Source organism: Aedes aegypti, chromosome 3, assembly GCF_002204515.2.
Source record: "Aedes aegypti strain LVP_AGWG chromosome 3, AaegL5.0 Primary Assembly, whole genome shotgun sequence".
NCBI classification, from domain to species: Eukaryota; Metazoa; Arthropoda; class Insecta; order Diptera; family Culicidae; genus Aedes; species Aedes aegypti.
This window is the reverse complement of record NC_035109.1, coordinates 230,582,768-230,596,869: the sequence shown is the minus strand read 5'-3', so window position 1 is coordinate 230,596,869 and position 14,102 is coordinate 230,582,768. Positions and strand designations below refer to the sequence as shown.

General features: G+C 35.6%; 1 protein-coding gene across 1 annotated transcript; it reads left to right on the top strand.

Moving 5' to 3' along the window:
• Positions 1–4,774: 4,774 nt before the first annotated feature.
• LOC5579044 (RNA-binding protein lark) lies at positions 4,775–13,495 on the top strand. Its single transcript, XM_001657187.2, has 3 exons — positions 4,775–4,951; positions 5,233–5,973; positions 12,634–13,495. The coding sequence occupies exons 2-3, from the start codon at positions 5,308–5,310 to the stop codon at positions 12,958–12,960; spliced, it is 993 nt and encodes a 330-aa protein (XP_001657237.1). The 5' UTR covers positions 4,775–4,951; positions 5,233–5,307; the 3' UTR covers positions 12,961–13,495.
• The last annotated feature ends 607 nt before the right edge of the window (positions 13,496–14,102 follow it).

The following is a 14,102-nucleotide window of genomic DNA, read 5'->3' as shown; positions in this document are numbered from 1 at the left end:
TGGGTACTTTCGTACCCATTTCCAACTAAAGTGGTTTAACTCATTAAATGAGTAAAGGCGATTTACTCATTAAAGAGTATTCGGCAGCAACTTCAAAACATGGGTATTTTTTACTCTTGATTGGTTGCAAATAAATGGGTAAAAAAACCTCATCTTTTTTTCGATTTCGCTCTTTATTCAAATGGAGTTTTTCATTAAATTATTAAACCAAATTATCAAACGCACGCAAATGAAACAATGCATATATTTTATTTGAAATATTATGTTTATACATTATCATAATCATAATTTTATGAATTGCGTGAAATGCATCATTATCTAATGATGATGATATTACTTAACAAACAATCCTAAATACAAATCTTTTGAACTCGTTATTAATTGCTTCGGTTCAAAAGCCAGTATCCTGGAGAAAGTGGCCAATATATTGGCCTTTTGAAGCGTAGCTTGCGACACATTCATGAATTATCAAGTTTTAAGTTTTAAGTATTCAAAATATTGGTAACAAACTAATCGGATTTCAACACTTCACTTCATAAAAGAAAGAAGAGTGTAGAAAAAATCATAAGTAAAGTGAGCAAACTCCGGTAAACTCTAATATGCTTTTTATCTTGTGATTATAAGATTATTCTAAAAAGTTAAATGGTATTTGCTCGCCTTTCTAGTGATTTTTAGTACTTTTTTTGTATAGTGAAGTGTTAGTTGTTTATTCATACTCCAATAATTCATCCGAAGTGAAAGTGAAGCATTATATTGGTAGTTCTGAAACCTAGCTTTCCATCTTAAACTTCATGAATTTTGAAAACGAAACCATAGATTTAACTCTCAAGAGAATTATTGAAGTATAAGATATCATTTTCATATTATTTTTCGGAAGAATTGCTAGGGGTATCCAGTTGTTTATATTTTATGAATCTACGTTAAAGTTTGAACCAGAAACCAAAGTTTTATAATTGTCCGTGCCCTGGAACTATTTCAATAGCACGTATGAAAATCTCTTTTGAATCAACCACCCTCCTCCCTAAATTTAACTCAGACAAGATTTAATAATTAATAATATCAATCTAAAGATATTTAGGCGCAATAAATTGTGAAATAATACGAAAAATGTAATCTTTCGAACAAGCTACAAAACACTGCAAAATTTTCATCACTAAACAACCCCATTCTTGGAGAAATGTTGAGTAAAATCAGTTTGAACATTGGGTTGGAATTTCCTACACTGAGATTAAATCTCCATTATATTTTATGTGCAAAAATCAGATAAAACGGCTTTGAGGGTCTCAAACTTTGATCTATGTGCAACATTTAAAAACTATTAGATTCCAATAAAATGTACTGCCATTTCATATAGTATCCACTTGCTCTGCAGTGTAATGCCAATGTCACACATTTAGGATTTGAATGCGTACAATTATATTTCAATACGTGGGACGAACGTGGTTCAATGCGGTACAACGAACAGAAAAAAAAAAACTTTTGGGAAAATCCACTGATCGGTTTTCAGTTTCCAAAGGTCTTGTACTTGTCTTGTAATTTAATGTAATTTCATTATACATCAGTTTCTAAACAGGAAGTGGGGCGATACATCGCCTAAAATGACAGTGATTACAGGCGCAAGGATATTCATTAAACTGTAAGTTCATATTTACCATGATTGAAATCAGAACTCTGGGATGGTACACAAATTATGTCACGCTAAATTTCAACTTTTTTGTGACCACACATAAAATATAAATGCAAGATCATAGGAATTGAACTGCATCTACCCTTCTATTGTAGTTGCATTGCACATAAAAAATAAGAGTAACCGAATTCCTGGTTCTATCTGCATTGTCATTATAATTTATGTGCAAAGCTTGATTGCAAAAATCTATGTGCGCAGCACATAAAAACTAGAGTGGGATTATTCTCAGTGTAACGAGATTTTTATGAGAAACTGGAAACATAGTTTTTCTAACAATGTTGTAAAGGAATTTTCGCCCTTCCTTGATCTGAATCTAGATTTCAGTAAAAATGGTTTTAAATTAAAAATTTGCTTCAAAAGATTTTTATTTTAGATTTATTGCTAAAACCTAAAACCTAAACCTAGTGCATACTTTCGGGCATTTAATCATTAGCCTTTGAATGAAAACTAGTGCTCGGTCGAAATTTGATGATCAGCGCCTATAAGTAGCAATCCTTCATGAAGAATGGTACCACTCACAAGCGTCCCAACTGGGTCTTCGGATTCGGATCAAATACAACTGAGAAAATGCACCGTCTTACTTGAAGGAAATATTTAAGGGTCTTTTTAGTCTTATGGTAACGTCCGCGGATATACAGCAAAGCCATGCTGTACTTGGTTTGAATTTTGAATTTCCGTGGGCATAAGCTATCAGCGTTCTTGTCACACGATATAAGAAATGCAAAATTTATTTATACATTAGAAAGCAATGTTGAAATATTTGTCGAATTTTGTTCAATGATTGATTGATGATTGATTAAATGTTTGATTTATGATTAAGATTATGATAACTGAATGAAATTGGCGATCTTTATGATTATGATTAATGATTAATGATTAAAACATTAAAATGCAATGATTATGATTAGTGATTAATGATTAACATTTTTGATTAATCATAATCATTAATCATTAATCATGATTAAATTTATGATTTATCATTAACGCTCTGCGTCAAAGTATCGTGCGTATTATGTACCCATGATTGGTAAACGAATGGAAACTTCTTTATGTGGATTAAGTACCCTTTTTATGACATTTGAAAAATACCCTTTTTCTGACAATAGGGTCCTAAAGCCCTGTCCCAATTTTAGTGTCAAAGGCTTAAGTTTAGGCCAATAACACATGTTTACTCAATTTTCTAATGTTTTCCGTTGGTTTGAGTCCAAAAAAACATTTTTTTTGATTTTGTCACACTCCTTGGCTTAAACTCAAATTTTGGGTGTATTTTGTTTTCCGTGTCCCTTCCGAAATGTCAGATAGGAACAACCCTAGTGGTAAAACTAAAACCCCTGTGGTGTTTTTGTCGACTAAGCGAACGTCAAACATGATCACAAGTGTCAAGGTTCATTTATGGACCCAATTTTTAAATTAAAGTTTAAACATGATATAGCCGTCATTTGAGCGGGAAATATTGCTAAAGTAGTTGCAGTAAGATGCTCTTTAGTGTTATTGAATAAAAACAAGATTTCATTAAAAATTTTGGGACCCAATTCAGTACTGGTTATGAAAATGGGTACATGGAACCCATTTAATGGGTATGTCCAAGTTAGCATGCAGGGCTTTAGGACCCTACACGCTAAGATCAGATTACCTAAAAATGGGTAGTTGAATGACCCATTTATGGATTTTAGATCTAGTACTCATAATATGGGTAAAATATACCTATAAAAATTGGTAAAATTCACTCGTATTGTTAGTGAACTGTCTTTACCCAAATATGGGTAATTGCCTTTACCCATATTTGGATGAAAAAAAAAAAAAAATTCAGCAATCAGTGTGAGTCGTTTATGAAGTATACTTATAATCCATATTGGAGTAGCTTTCTTCAAAATATATCTAAGTTCGTGGGACGGAAAATTGTGTTTTTTACTGAAAGTAAGTAAAACAGGACCATATATATTGTAGAATATAAAGTTACCATTGATTCTACTTTTTTCATTTATTCAAGGCGAAAGCAGCACAAGAAGAACTTCACATAGCAACCATCTTAAACTTATTGTTGGAAAACTTTCTAACGTAAAGACCTGGAACCAGTGACCAGTGGAGCAACTCATATTACCACGGATATTGGAATGTGCGTACAAAATTGAGCAGGTTATAATGTGTGACATAGAAGTGGATTAATATTCAAACATATTTTGAGTTCATGTTTCTGTGTAGATCCTTATTTATATTGTTTTCAATTTATTCTCTTAATAAAGCTAGATCATAATGGTTTTGATTTATTATAACTTATTTATTATTTCAATCAAAAACGGTGCAGTATATTTTCAGAGAAAAAGGGAAAACAAGTACTCATATTTGGGTATTTTTTCTTGCGAACAATTATTGTATTTTTTGGTAAAATCCAGAATGCGATCGCAGTTCTGTTTAGAGCTGCGAACTTATTTACACAGTTAGAGAAAATTGCTCAGAACAAAGTATAAAAACTCTCTTGATTTCTTACACCACATGCATCAAAATAAATGAGACTTCACAAAGATTATCAATATTACTTGCCAAATTAGAGTAACACACATCATAATTGATAAAAATAAAACAGTTTTCAGTAAAATTTCGACGTCAGATATATTAATTTCACCAGCTGTATAACATTTCATTGAAGTTCGTTAATAATGACTTAGTGTGTATGAGGTCAGTTTAGCCGCTTATTTACATCTGTCAAAGCCGCCCGGAGTCGTCACAGCCGCCGTCCCATTGTTTCGACTTTGACATTAGCTTCGCATTCAGAAAACTTCGCATCGCGTGAGCAGGTGCGAATACGGTTTAGTGCTGCGAAGTCAATACCCATTGATAGGTATCAGTCGTTAACCCATTTATTAGTAAAGTCACTTTACCCATAAAATGAGTGTGTTCACTTTTCGACGATTATGGGTAAACTTTACTCATATTTGGGTAAACTGATCTTAGCGTGTATTGATACGCGAGAAGTTTTTTGAGTAGAACCGCGTTTCCGTGTAGACGTCATTTTCCGGCTCAAATTCAGTTTTTGGGTCATTATGAGAAACGTCAAGAAGTCGCCTACACGCACACACCTTCAGAAAAATTCATTCATCAGTAGTTGACGACGACACGACGGCAGATTAGAAAATCTTTTTTTTTTCTCGCGGCGTCCATTAGTCGGCAAGGTTGGTTATGCGAAAGTCGATTCAGTAAAGTGGCAACAGCATACAAAAGTGTCGTTTTATTTCACAGCAAAGTGTGTACATTTTGTAGTTAGAGGTAAGTACTTTGGATTTAGTTTGTGAAAACTTCGATTCCAGTCGAATACGTACCAAAATCCGACGCGAGCAAAAAGTTGTACCTCGTTTCGGGGCAGGGTGCTGTAATACGCGTCAGATTTGATCGGCCATTTTCATTTTTTAATGGGGTGTAAAAAGGTTTCACTAATTTGTCAAGGTAGAAATCCTATTAAAATGATTTTATTGCTTTTAGACTTAGTTTAGTATGTAAGATAGCAAAGAAAAAAGTGTTATCGTTGTTGTATGTTTATATCCCCCTAGAGATTGGCCATAGCAAAATCGTGTGTATCGCCGAAAGAAATCAGAACCGGAACGAGTTGAAGTTGACGCGTCAAAATGCCGGCTTCCGGGACATTCAAACTGTTCATCGGCAACGTCGACGAAAAGACTCAGCCATCCGATTTGCGGCCGCTCTTTGAAAAGTACGGAACCGTAGTCGAGTGTGACGTGGTGAAGAATTACGGTTTCGTGCACATGGAAAACGAGGATCAGGGCCGAGATGCGATTCAGAATCTGGACGGGTACGTGGTCAATGGTAAAGCAATCAAGGTGGAAGCGGCCAGGAATCGTCGCGCGCCGAACGCAAACACGACCAAGATATTCGTGGGCAATTTGACCGACGTTACACGCGCTCCGCAAGTTCGCGAACTGTTTCAGAAGTACGGTACCGTCGTCGAGTGTGATATCGTGCGGAACTACGGTTTTGTCCATCTGGATCCGACCGGCGATGTTAACGAGGCAATCCGTGAACTCAACGGTATGATGGTGGACGGACAACCGATGAAGGTACAGGTGTCCACCAGCCGGGTTCGACCGAAGCCCGGTATGGGGGATCCGGAGATGTGCTACCGGTGTGGCCGCTCTGGCCACTGGTCCAAGGAGTGCCCGCGTCTGCTCTGGTCCGAAAGTAGATTCCGCGATCGACCGATGTATGCCAGGGATCCGTATCCACCGCCGCCGCCGCCACCGTTCCTCCGCGATCGCATTATGGATGGATTTAGGGTAACACACTTCTGTTTTACCAATATGCCTCTTTTTTCGAATCTACATTTTTTACAGTTTTTTTTTCTCGCTGTTGTCCGCGGCAAGGATTGGAAATGGATTTCGATTGTTGGATTAGGTCTTAGGGGGGTTATCATATTCCGAGGATTTTTTTTCGGTTTCGTTGAGGTCCTAAACAAAAGGGAAAACTTTAGGCGCTATCGTTTGCGTTTGCAATTGGGCTTATTCTACGAGTGGGAGAGGTGAAAAATCTCGGTCTCGTATTGGCACGGTGACAAAATTCAAATCAAATTAAATGACACGTCGTGTAGGGGAGAAATTGTGTATTAGGCATTTCACGGCGAAATTATCTCTCCTTCACTCTTCAACAAAACTTGAAAACAACGGTGCCAGTACTTGGCAAGAATTTTCAGGTGGTGATTTAAAGATGGCGCAAAGACAATGTTGGTTTATATGAAAATAACTATGGAGAAATTTTGAGATATGTTCCAAACACGCTAGTACTGTAATGTAAGTACAAACTCATCATTCCATGGTAAAAACTCATTCTTCAAACCATAATAAAGAAATTTGCTGAAGAGAGAAATTCAATCCGATAGATAGCAGAAGAGATATTCATGAGTTTGTTTGCTATTATTTAGCTTAAGGCGCATAAGAAAATGGCACAAAAGTCAGAACTGAAAAAGCAGTTTTCTCCTATTAATACAACAAATTAATGAAAATAAAAACACACAGCCTTTTTATTTGGCAAATAAGAGAGCTGTGTGTTTTTATTTTTTCAGTTTTGACTTTTGCACCATTTTTACTTAGGCCTTAATATGGGATTATAGTCCTGCGAACATGCACAAAAATCCCAAACAACGGGCCCTATTCCGGATTTCACTCACGGTGACAAGTAGGTGAAGTGATCACTTTCCTATTACGGATATCACCTAAGTGAGAAAATGTGGAGAAGTTCATCGCAAGTGATAGATCGCATGAACACGAGCTATTACGAATGGCACGCTACCCGGCGAAGATTGACAAAAGCAATCACTTGAAGTGGAAACTTTTCACCTCCGTTCGGGAAGGTGAAGAGTTGTCACGTAAAAAAGAACAAGTTTAAAACAGCTTTTTTATGCTTTTTGTTTAACAAATCTTATGTTTTTGTTATTCGTGGAAGCAGAACACTATATTTAGTTCCGATTTGCTGTTAAAAAGTAATGTATTGGCCTTTATTTTTTTGTTGGAAAGTGAGGCAAGAATCGAACAACACAATTTTTCCGCTCGCTATACGCAAAGGAAAGAAAGGTCAACTCAAACGGGAGTCGCTGTTGAAAATTTCTGCTTATTGACAGAAATCTCGTGAACATTTTTGTAATTGCAAATTAGACAATAGATGTGGGCCTATACATGTAAAAAAAATGTAGTGGAATAATAACTACGTAGTTGGAGCTACTGGAGGAGGCTCAAAACCATAATTTGTTTCATTGTTAACTTCAAATTTCTTGACCGAAAGGATCATGATAATTTCAACAAAGAGCTATATTTCAATTTACATTTCTTCTCAACTGGGTACTGCCATTAAGGAAAAATTAAATCATTGAACAATTCTGAATAGATTTGAATTTCACCCGCATCGAGATAAGCGATTACTTTTCTGTTCAGCAGTAAAACAGCCTTTTTTCAATAAACTCACAGATAAAAAGTTTATTGAAAAAAAAAGGACTACAACGAATCATTGTATATGAAAATCGAAAGATGTGGATTTTATCTCTTCTATCCAACTTTAAAAAAGTTTCTGATTTAAAATAATAAAATTAGCATAGTTTTAGTTGTTGTTTACAAAGTATTGAGCTAGATCTTCTGCCGATAAGCGCTCCGTACTTTAAAAAGAACATTTAATATTTTAAACGTGATGGACAATTAAAAGCTGATAAATTGATCTATCTCGAAATGTATTCAAGATTCCCTATAATTGAAGTCCTGTTTGCGTTCACCACTATTTAAAATACATTAAAGTATTTAGTAGTCGACAAAACCCTTTTTCTAATTCTCTACCAAACCAGTAAATCCTTGCCTATGAAATTCAAAACGCATCCCACGCTTGTAGGAACACAAATGCAATTCTTGTTAGACTTATCTCATGTTCTACATAATGAATTAAAACTGTTAAGTCATTCGAATTATTGATTATAATTTGGATAATCTGATTGAAATTAAATAGTTCATATCCGCGTGAAAGTTTCAAATCTACTTTCAAAATCGCACCAAACAAACCTGTATTTTAATCTTTATGTAATTATCGATACATTGATTCAAAATTGAACAATTCTTATCAGGCAAATAATAAACGAAGACATTTCTATTACCTTATCATGTTCAAAAACCATTCAACGCAACTAGTGACTATTCGTGGCATCTCACTATAAAAAAAGCTATTATGAATACCACTTCACTGCAGTTGTCACTCCACTGAGTTCATTTTCAATCCCTTCACCGTCTGTGACAACGGGAATAGAGCAAAACAAGTGAAGTGACTGGAAGGTGAAGTGTAAGTGAGCGTGAAAGTGATATTCAGAATAGAACCCAACATTAGCTCAAAACGGATTTGTTTCTTCAGCAATATCCTTCATAAAGGTTTGAAGAATGAGTTTTCAATATGAGATGATAATCACCATCTAGAAAGCTGAAAATTTCACAGAACACTATTTTTATGGTAAGGATGGTAAAGAGCATATGAGAGATTGGATTATCAAACATTTTTAAAATTTTAATTGCCCTATTGTACGGCTCCCGATCAGTGTTGTGAAAAACTAAATTTGGCATAACTCACGCTTGAGATTTTTCATGGGTGAGTTGTCAATCACGCAACTCAGCAGTCAAAAAATCATGGAAGAGTTGACTCACCATTTTAACTCATTGTCTCGTGTTTTCACGTTTTTACTCACACATGGCAATAATTTCTTGTTAGTCTGGTAAAATTATAGTAATCATTTCTAACGTTAACAACAACATTCGGGGTTCAAGAGTTTTTGACGGGTTTTGCGACTGAATCATTTTTTACGGTTTGAGTTGATTGAGTGATTTTGTACCAAAATCTCAAGCGTGAGATTTGCAGCAGATCGATAATGAGTTTGCTCTCACGAGAAAGCGTATTGATTGAGATTTGAGTGTGAGTCTATTAACACTGCTCCTGATGTATTTTTGAAAGCCATTTTCTCTAAGTTGGCCAAATCTGGTGCTTCTACCCTGGTTTAATCTTCTAACAGCTAGTTCCCTTGTACGGACTTAGCGAATTTAGTGTTCAATCATAGAGGCCAACTCAAAATTAACCCATCTACCGGCAGCTTCATTTTTCACCACTATAAAATATGGGATAACTTTTTGTTTCTCATATTTTTCCTCTTTTTGCACCATTTTTCCCAAGACCTCAAAAAACTCTTCTAGTTTAAGAATCCGCGTCGATAATCATATTTGGTGATCTAGTTTTGAAGATATTCCGATGTTCCTTGGGGGACCGACATTCTCCATATAAAATGTCTGGCGGCTATTTTGTTTGTGGTCAATTTATCAAAAAATAAAATAAAATGTGTACTGTACAATGATTATTTGGCATGTAGCTACTCTGAAAAAAATCATACAAATCGATTCAGTATTCTTGGAGAAATATGAAAATTACGATATGAGGTTTTTTAGAGTTCCCTGGCCACGATCACAGGGTTTGACGGTGCCAAAGTAGAAGGTGCACCATAATAATACCCGTCTGTGAAACATATCACCTTCCCAATACTTTGGCACACCTCTAACGGTTCATGATTTATCATGAAACGGCTGCATTCAGGCGGAGGATCTGTTAATATGTTTCGGCATATTATCAGGTCCTCTTCGAACGGAGGGACCGCCAAGGCTCATTAGTTACTTATAAATCAGTGCTGGTTGTTGATGGTTCAGTTCGTTTACCACGAGCTGTAGCATCCTTTGTACTATCAGTAATGGTTATTAAGTTTCGAAGCTAACGTGTGATCAATCGTTTTATAATTCAACATAAGAATGGGTGTTTGGTGGAACTGCGCGTAACGCTTGTTGTTATTAAATTTAGTGATTGTGTTGGTGCTAATAGTGTGTTTATAATTTTATTTTTCTATCTTTATTAACGAGATTTTTAGCCCTGGGCTAGTTCATCTCGGGACCAACGGCTTTACTTCCCTTCCGAAGGAAGTCGTCACAGAATTTTTAGTGACTATCTCGGGGATGGGATTCGATCCCAGGTCCTCGGCGTGAGAGGCGTGTGTTCTAACCACTACACCAGGTCCGTCCCCATGATTGTTTATACCGGCGCAACATCTCGAAATTTTAATGCGTGATAAATCTTGTTGATCCATCTTTAACTTCTTTTCACAAACGACTTAGATAAAATTTATTAGTGTTTATAATAATATCTATGGTGATGAAAATTTGAAAAAGAAATTGGAAGTGATTCTGATAGTTTTGTTAGAAATATAATAATGATGATGTATAATGATGTGAACTCTACTAATTTAATAAAGGCTATAATACATTTTACAATAATTTCTCTGAATATAAATATTATTGCCTAGTTTTTCAAGCTTGCATGATAAAGTGTTAATAATGACAGCGAGTGCAGAAAAATGGATCGAAGTGATTTTGTGTTACTGTAACTCTGTTGATAGTGCTAAATTGTAGTTTGAATAGTAATGACTCTACAGCAACAAAAATAATGAAACATTTAAATTGAATATCTTTTAATTACTTGGTAATGCTAACAGATGGTAAATGCTAATAACAATTAATTTATATGAAAATGGTGTGATGTGAAAAGTGATATAATGGAAAGTATATCTGAAGTGTATTACGAAAGTTGATGAGTGATAATCGGTGATAAACGTGATAGTGTCGAAAATAAAAGTGACGATAGTGAGTGATGAAATGAAATGGGGAATGAGGACCTTTGAATAAAACTATTTCGTTCTTCACTTTAACCACTCTAGTAGCATTACAGGCCTTATCATAGTTTGATAGTAGTCTAAAGTACTAGACTGCAAAACTACGGTAAGGGCTGATTGCTGCTAGGGTACACAGTGACCATTTGAGCAACATTGCTTAGGAACGTCTGTGTGATGAACGCAATAGAGGCTTATAAAAGCAAATGCTGGGAAGGAGCTTAGGGCAGATTAAGAGTGCCAGTACTACCCCTCCTATCGCTACCGACAAAAAAAAAAAAAAAAAGAAATATGAAAATTACGATATGAGGTTTTTTAGAGTTTTCAAGACTATATTTGTGATACCAGAAACATAAATGCTCATTACTCAAAGATGGCTGCAACAAATTGCTTCATTTTTTCACTACAAACTCGCATTAATGTATCATTCCGAGCAGTGAATATCCGAATACGATAAAAATTCTGTAGCATGAGATATTTACATGGGTTATGGCTACGCGTCGGTGCCCCAAGGAATTTTGGAATATCTTCGGATTCGTAGATTCTAAAACTAGAAGGGTTTTTTGAGAGCTTGTGAAAAAATGATGAAAAAATATTGAGAAACAAAAAAGTTATCGCGATTTAAATATTTTTTAGCGGTAAAAATGAAGCTGCCGGTAGAGGGATTAATGCAGATTTTCACACAAAATGCGAAAGTTTTAAAATTAAAGTTTGAATGTTTGTAGAACTTCACTTGTAGAATAAGCCCACATGTTATAACTCTTCTTAATTCACCAAAAGCCAAGTATTATATTCGCCCAAGAAATTTCTTGACATAATGGGTTAAGGAAATTTCTACAGCGTGCATCCTTTGGAATGTAATATCTTTTAAAATGGGGTGTATTTTGGGTGTATTTTGTTTTCCTTCCGAAATGTCAGGTAGGAATAACTCCAGTGTTAAAACTAAAACCTCTGTGGTGTTTTGTCGACTAAGCGAACGTCAAACATGATCACAAGTGTCAAAGTTCATTTATGGACCAAATTTTTAAATTAAAATTTAAATATGATATAGCCGTTATTGCTAAAGTAATTACAAAAACATGCTCTTTCTTGTTATTAAATAAAAACAAGATTTTATTAATAATTTTAGGACCCAATTTCTGACGTAATTATTGGTCGGCTCCTAATAATGTCAAATATAAGGATGATCACTAATTTTAAAAGAATAAGAATGCTTAAGTAGGCTTAAATCGAGCTCATCCTTTGGGCGCTTATCTTGCCTCGCCTAATATTTTATGTTACTAGAAATCCAAATAAATGATAAAATCAAGATTGGTTCAATTTGTCCCGTATTCTTAAAATGTACCCATTTTACTGTAATCAATTTCAAAACAGCATAAGAAATCCATTTCCAACCTACAAATTTTGCATCATTCGGTTTTTGTTACTATCGCTTTTAGTTTTAAATAACACAATCATAACGGGGTGAAACGTGTAAGTAATAAATTCACAACATTTGAAACTTTCGGCAGCGTTGTGCTTAAAAATTCGTATCTTTTCCTTATCCTGTTCAATGTAGTGTGTTTTCACCCGTCGGTTTAATATTTTTCCCCAGCTTAATTATTACTGTTCAAAAATGAAACCTTGTTCCTAAATATTTACCGACAGTGATTTTGATTAAACATCACTCGAATATTCATGGTCAGATTGCTAATAAATCCTTACTTTTATCTCCCAGGATACCTTTGACTATTACGACCGGTACGATGACCCCAGAGATCTGTTTGAGCGCCGCTACGGAATCCGTGGACGCGACTTTCCCCCCCTGAGAAGCCGCGAGCCGATGCCACCGATTCCTCCATTGATGCGTCGCAGTGCTGTGGAAAGCAGCCGCAGCAGCAACTATGATTCCATATTCAGTCGTCGCACACCGCCGCCACCGAGTCGCAACGGAAGCAGCATCAGCCGCTTCGGAGTCTATGAGGACTTTAGCCGGGACTCGTTCGACGATCGGCGACAAGGATTGCGGGGACCTTCACCCACCCATCGGTACGCTCCATACTGAGACGAGTTGCACCCCATTGGAAGCATCAGCAACGGGCGTTTACTTCGGCCCAATACATACTTCTACGAGACACGCTGAGAAAGCTTGAATAAAAACTTGATGTTCGCGGCACAGATTATGTAGCAAAGTATCATCAAATAGGTAGCGGTACACGTATCTATAATTTGTGTTCTTATCCTTTCTTTAAATTAAGCGTCATTTGAATCACGGAAACAACGCAATATTGGAATCTTATTTTCAAACACGTAATCTATACGATGCTGTAGCATCAACTGTATGATCAACTATTTAAAAACACTATAAGTTAGGTTTTACAAGTCTTATCGGACTTAAGCAGTTTTAATGTTCTTTCATAATGAAAGAATAAGTTTAATTCAAAATTCGTGTATCCAGTCAAAAAACGTTATTTCAAACTAAAAAAGTTACTTAGAAATAAATCCAGGACTAAAAACAAAACTTATAATGCAGGAAATGATTTATGATTGTTTTCCTAAATATTGATAAACAATAAACAGATATCACTACTAAAACATAATATGTACCGGCATGATCTTTCACGAAACAGTTGTCCGAAATTTCTTCTACTTCTTGGCAATACGTCCACTTTCGAGCTTAGTTTTCAGCATTCATCTCAAAAAGTATACTTGATTGGAGTGGGCATCGAATCCATACGAAGAAGAATTGCATACCGTGTGGGACCGAAATCCGTACACCTAAGCACTAAGCCAAATAAAAACCTCTGTTAAAAATATTAATATGTGTAAAAGACAATTGATTACTATTTTCCTATTACTTTCACATCTTTTAATACATAATTAATCCCAAAATGAGCCTGAAGTTGAGTAGAAAGGCGGCATCCACAAATTACGTAACGCTCTAGGGGAAGGGGGGAGTAAGCTCAAGGGTTACGGTTCATACAAATATTTGAAATACAAAAAGATTTGAGATACAAAAAGCGTTACGTAGGGGGGGGGGAGTTGTTCAAAAATTTCCAATTTTAGCGTTAAGTTATAAATTAATGCTAAATACGTCAATTTTATCTTTGTCTTTTTATTGCAAGTGAGCATCAAACTTGAAAATGATGCTTCCTGTAGAACCATCAGACGCATTGAACACTCGATAGTAGGTTCCAGGTGCTCCGG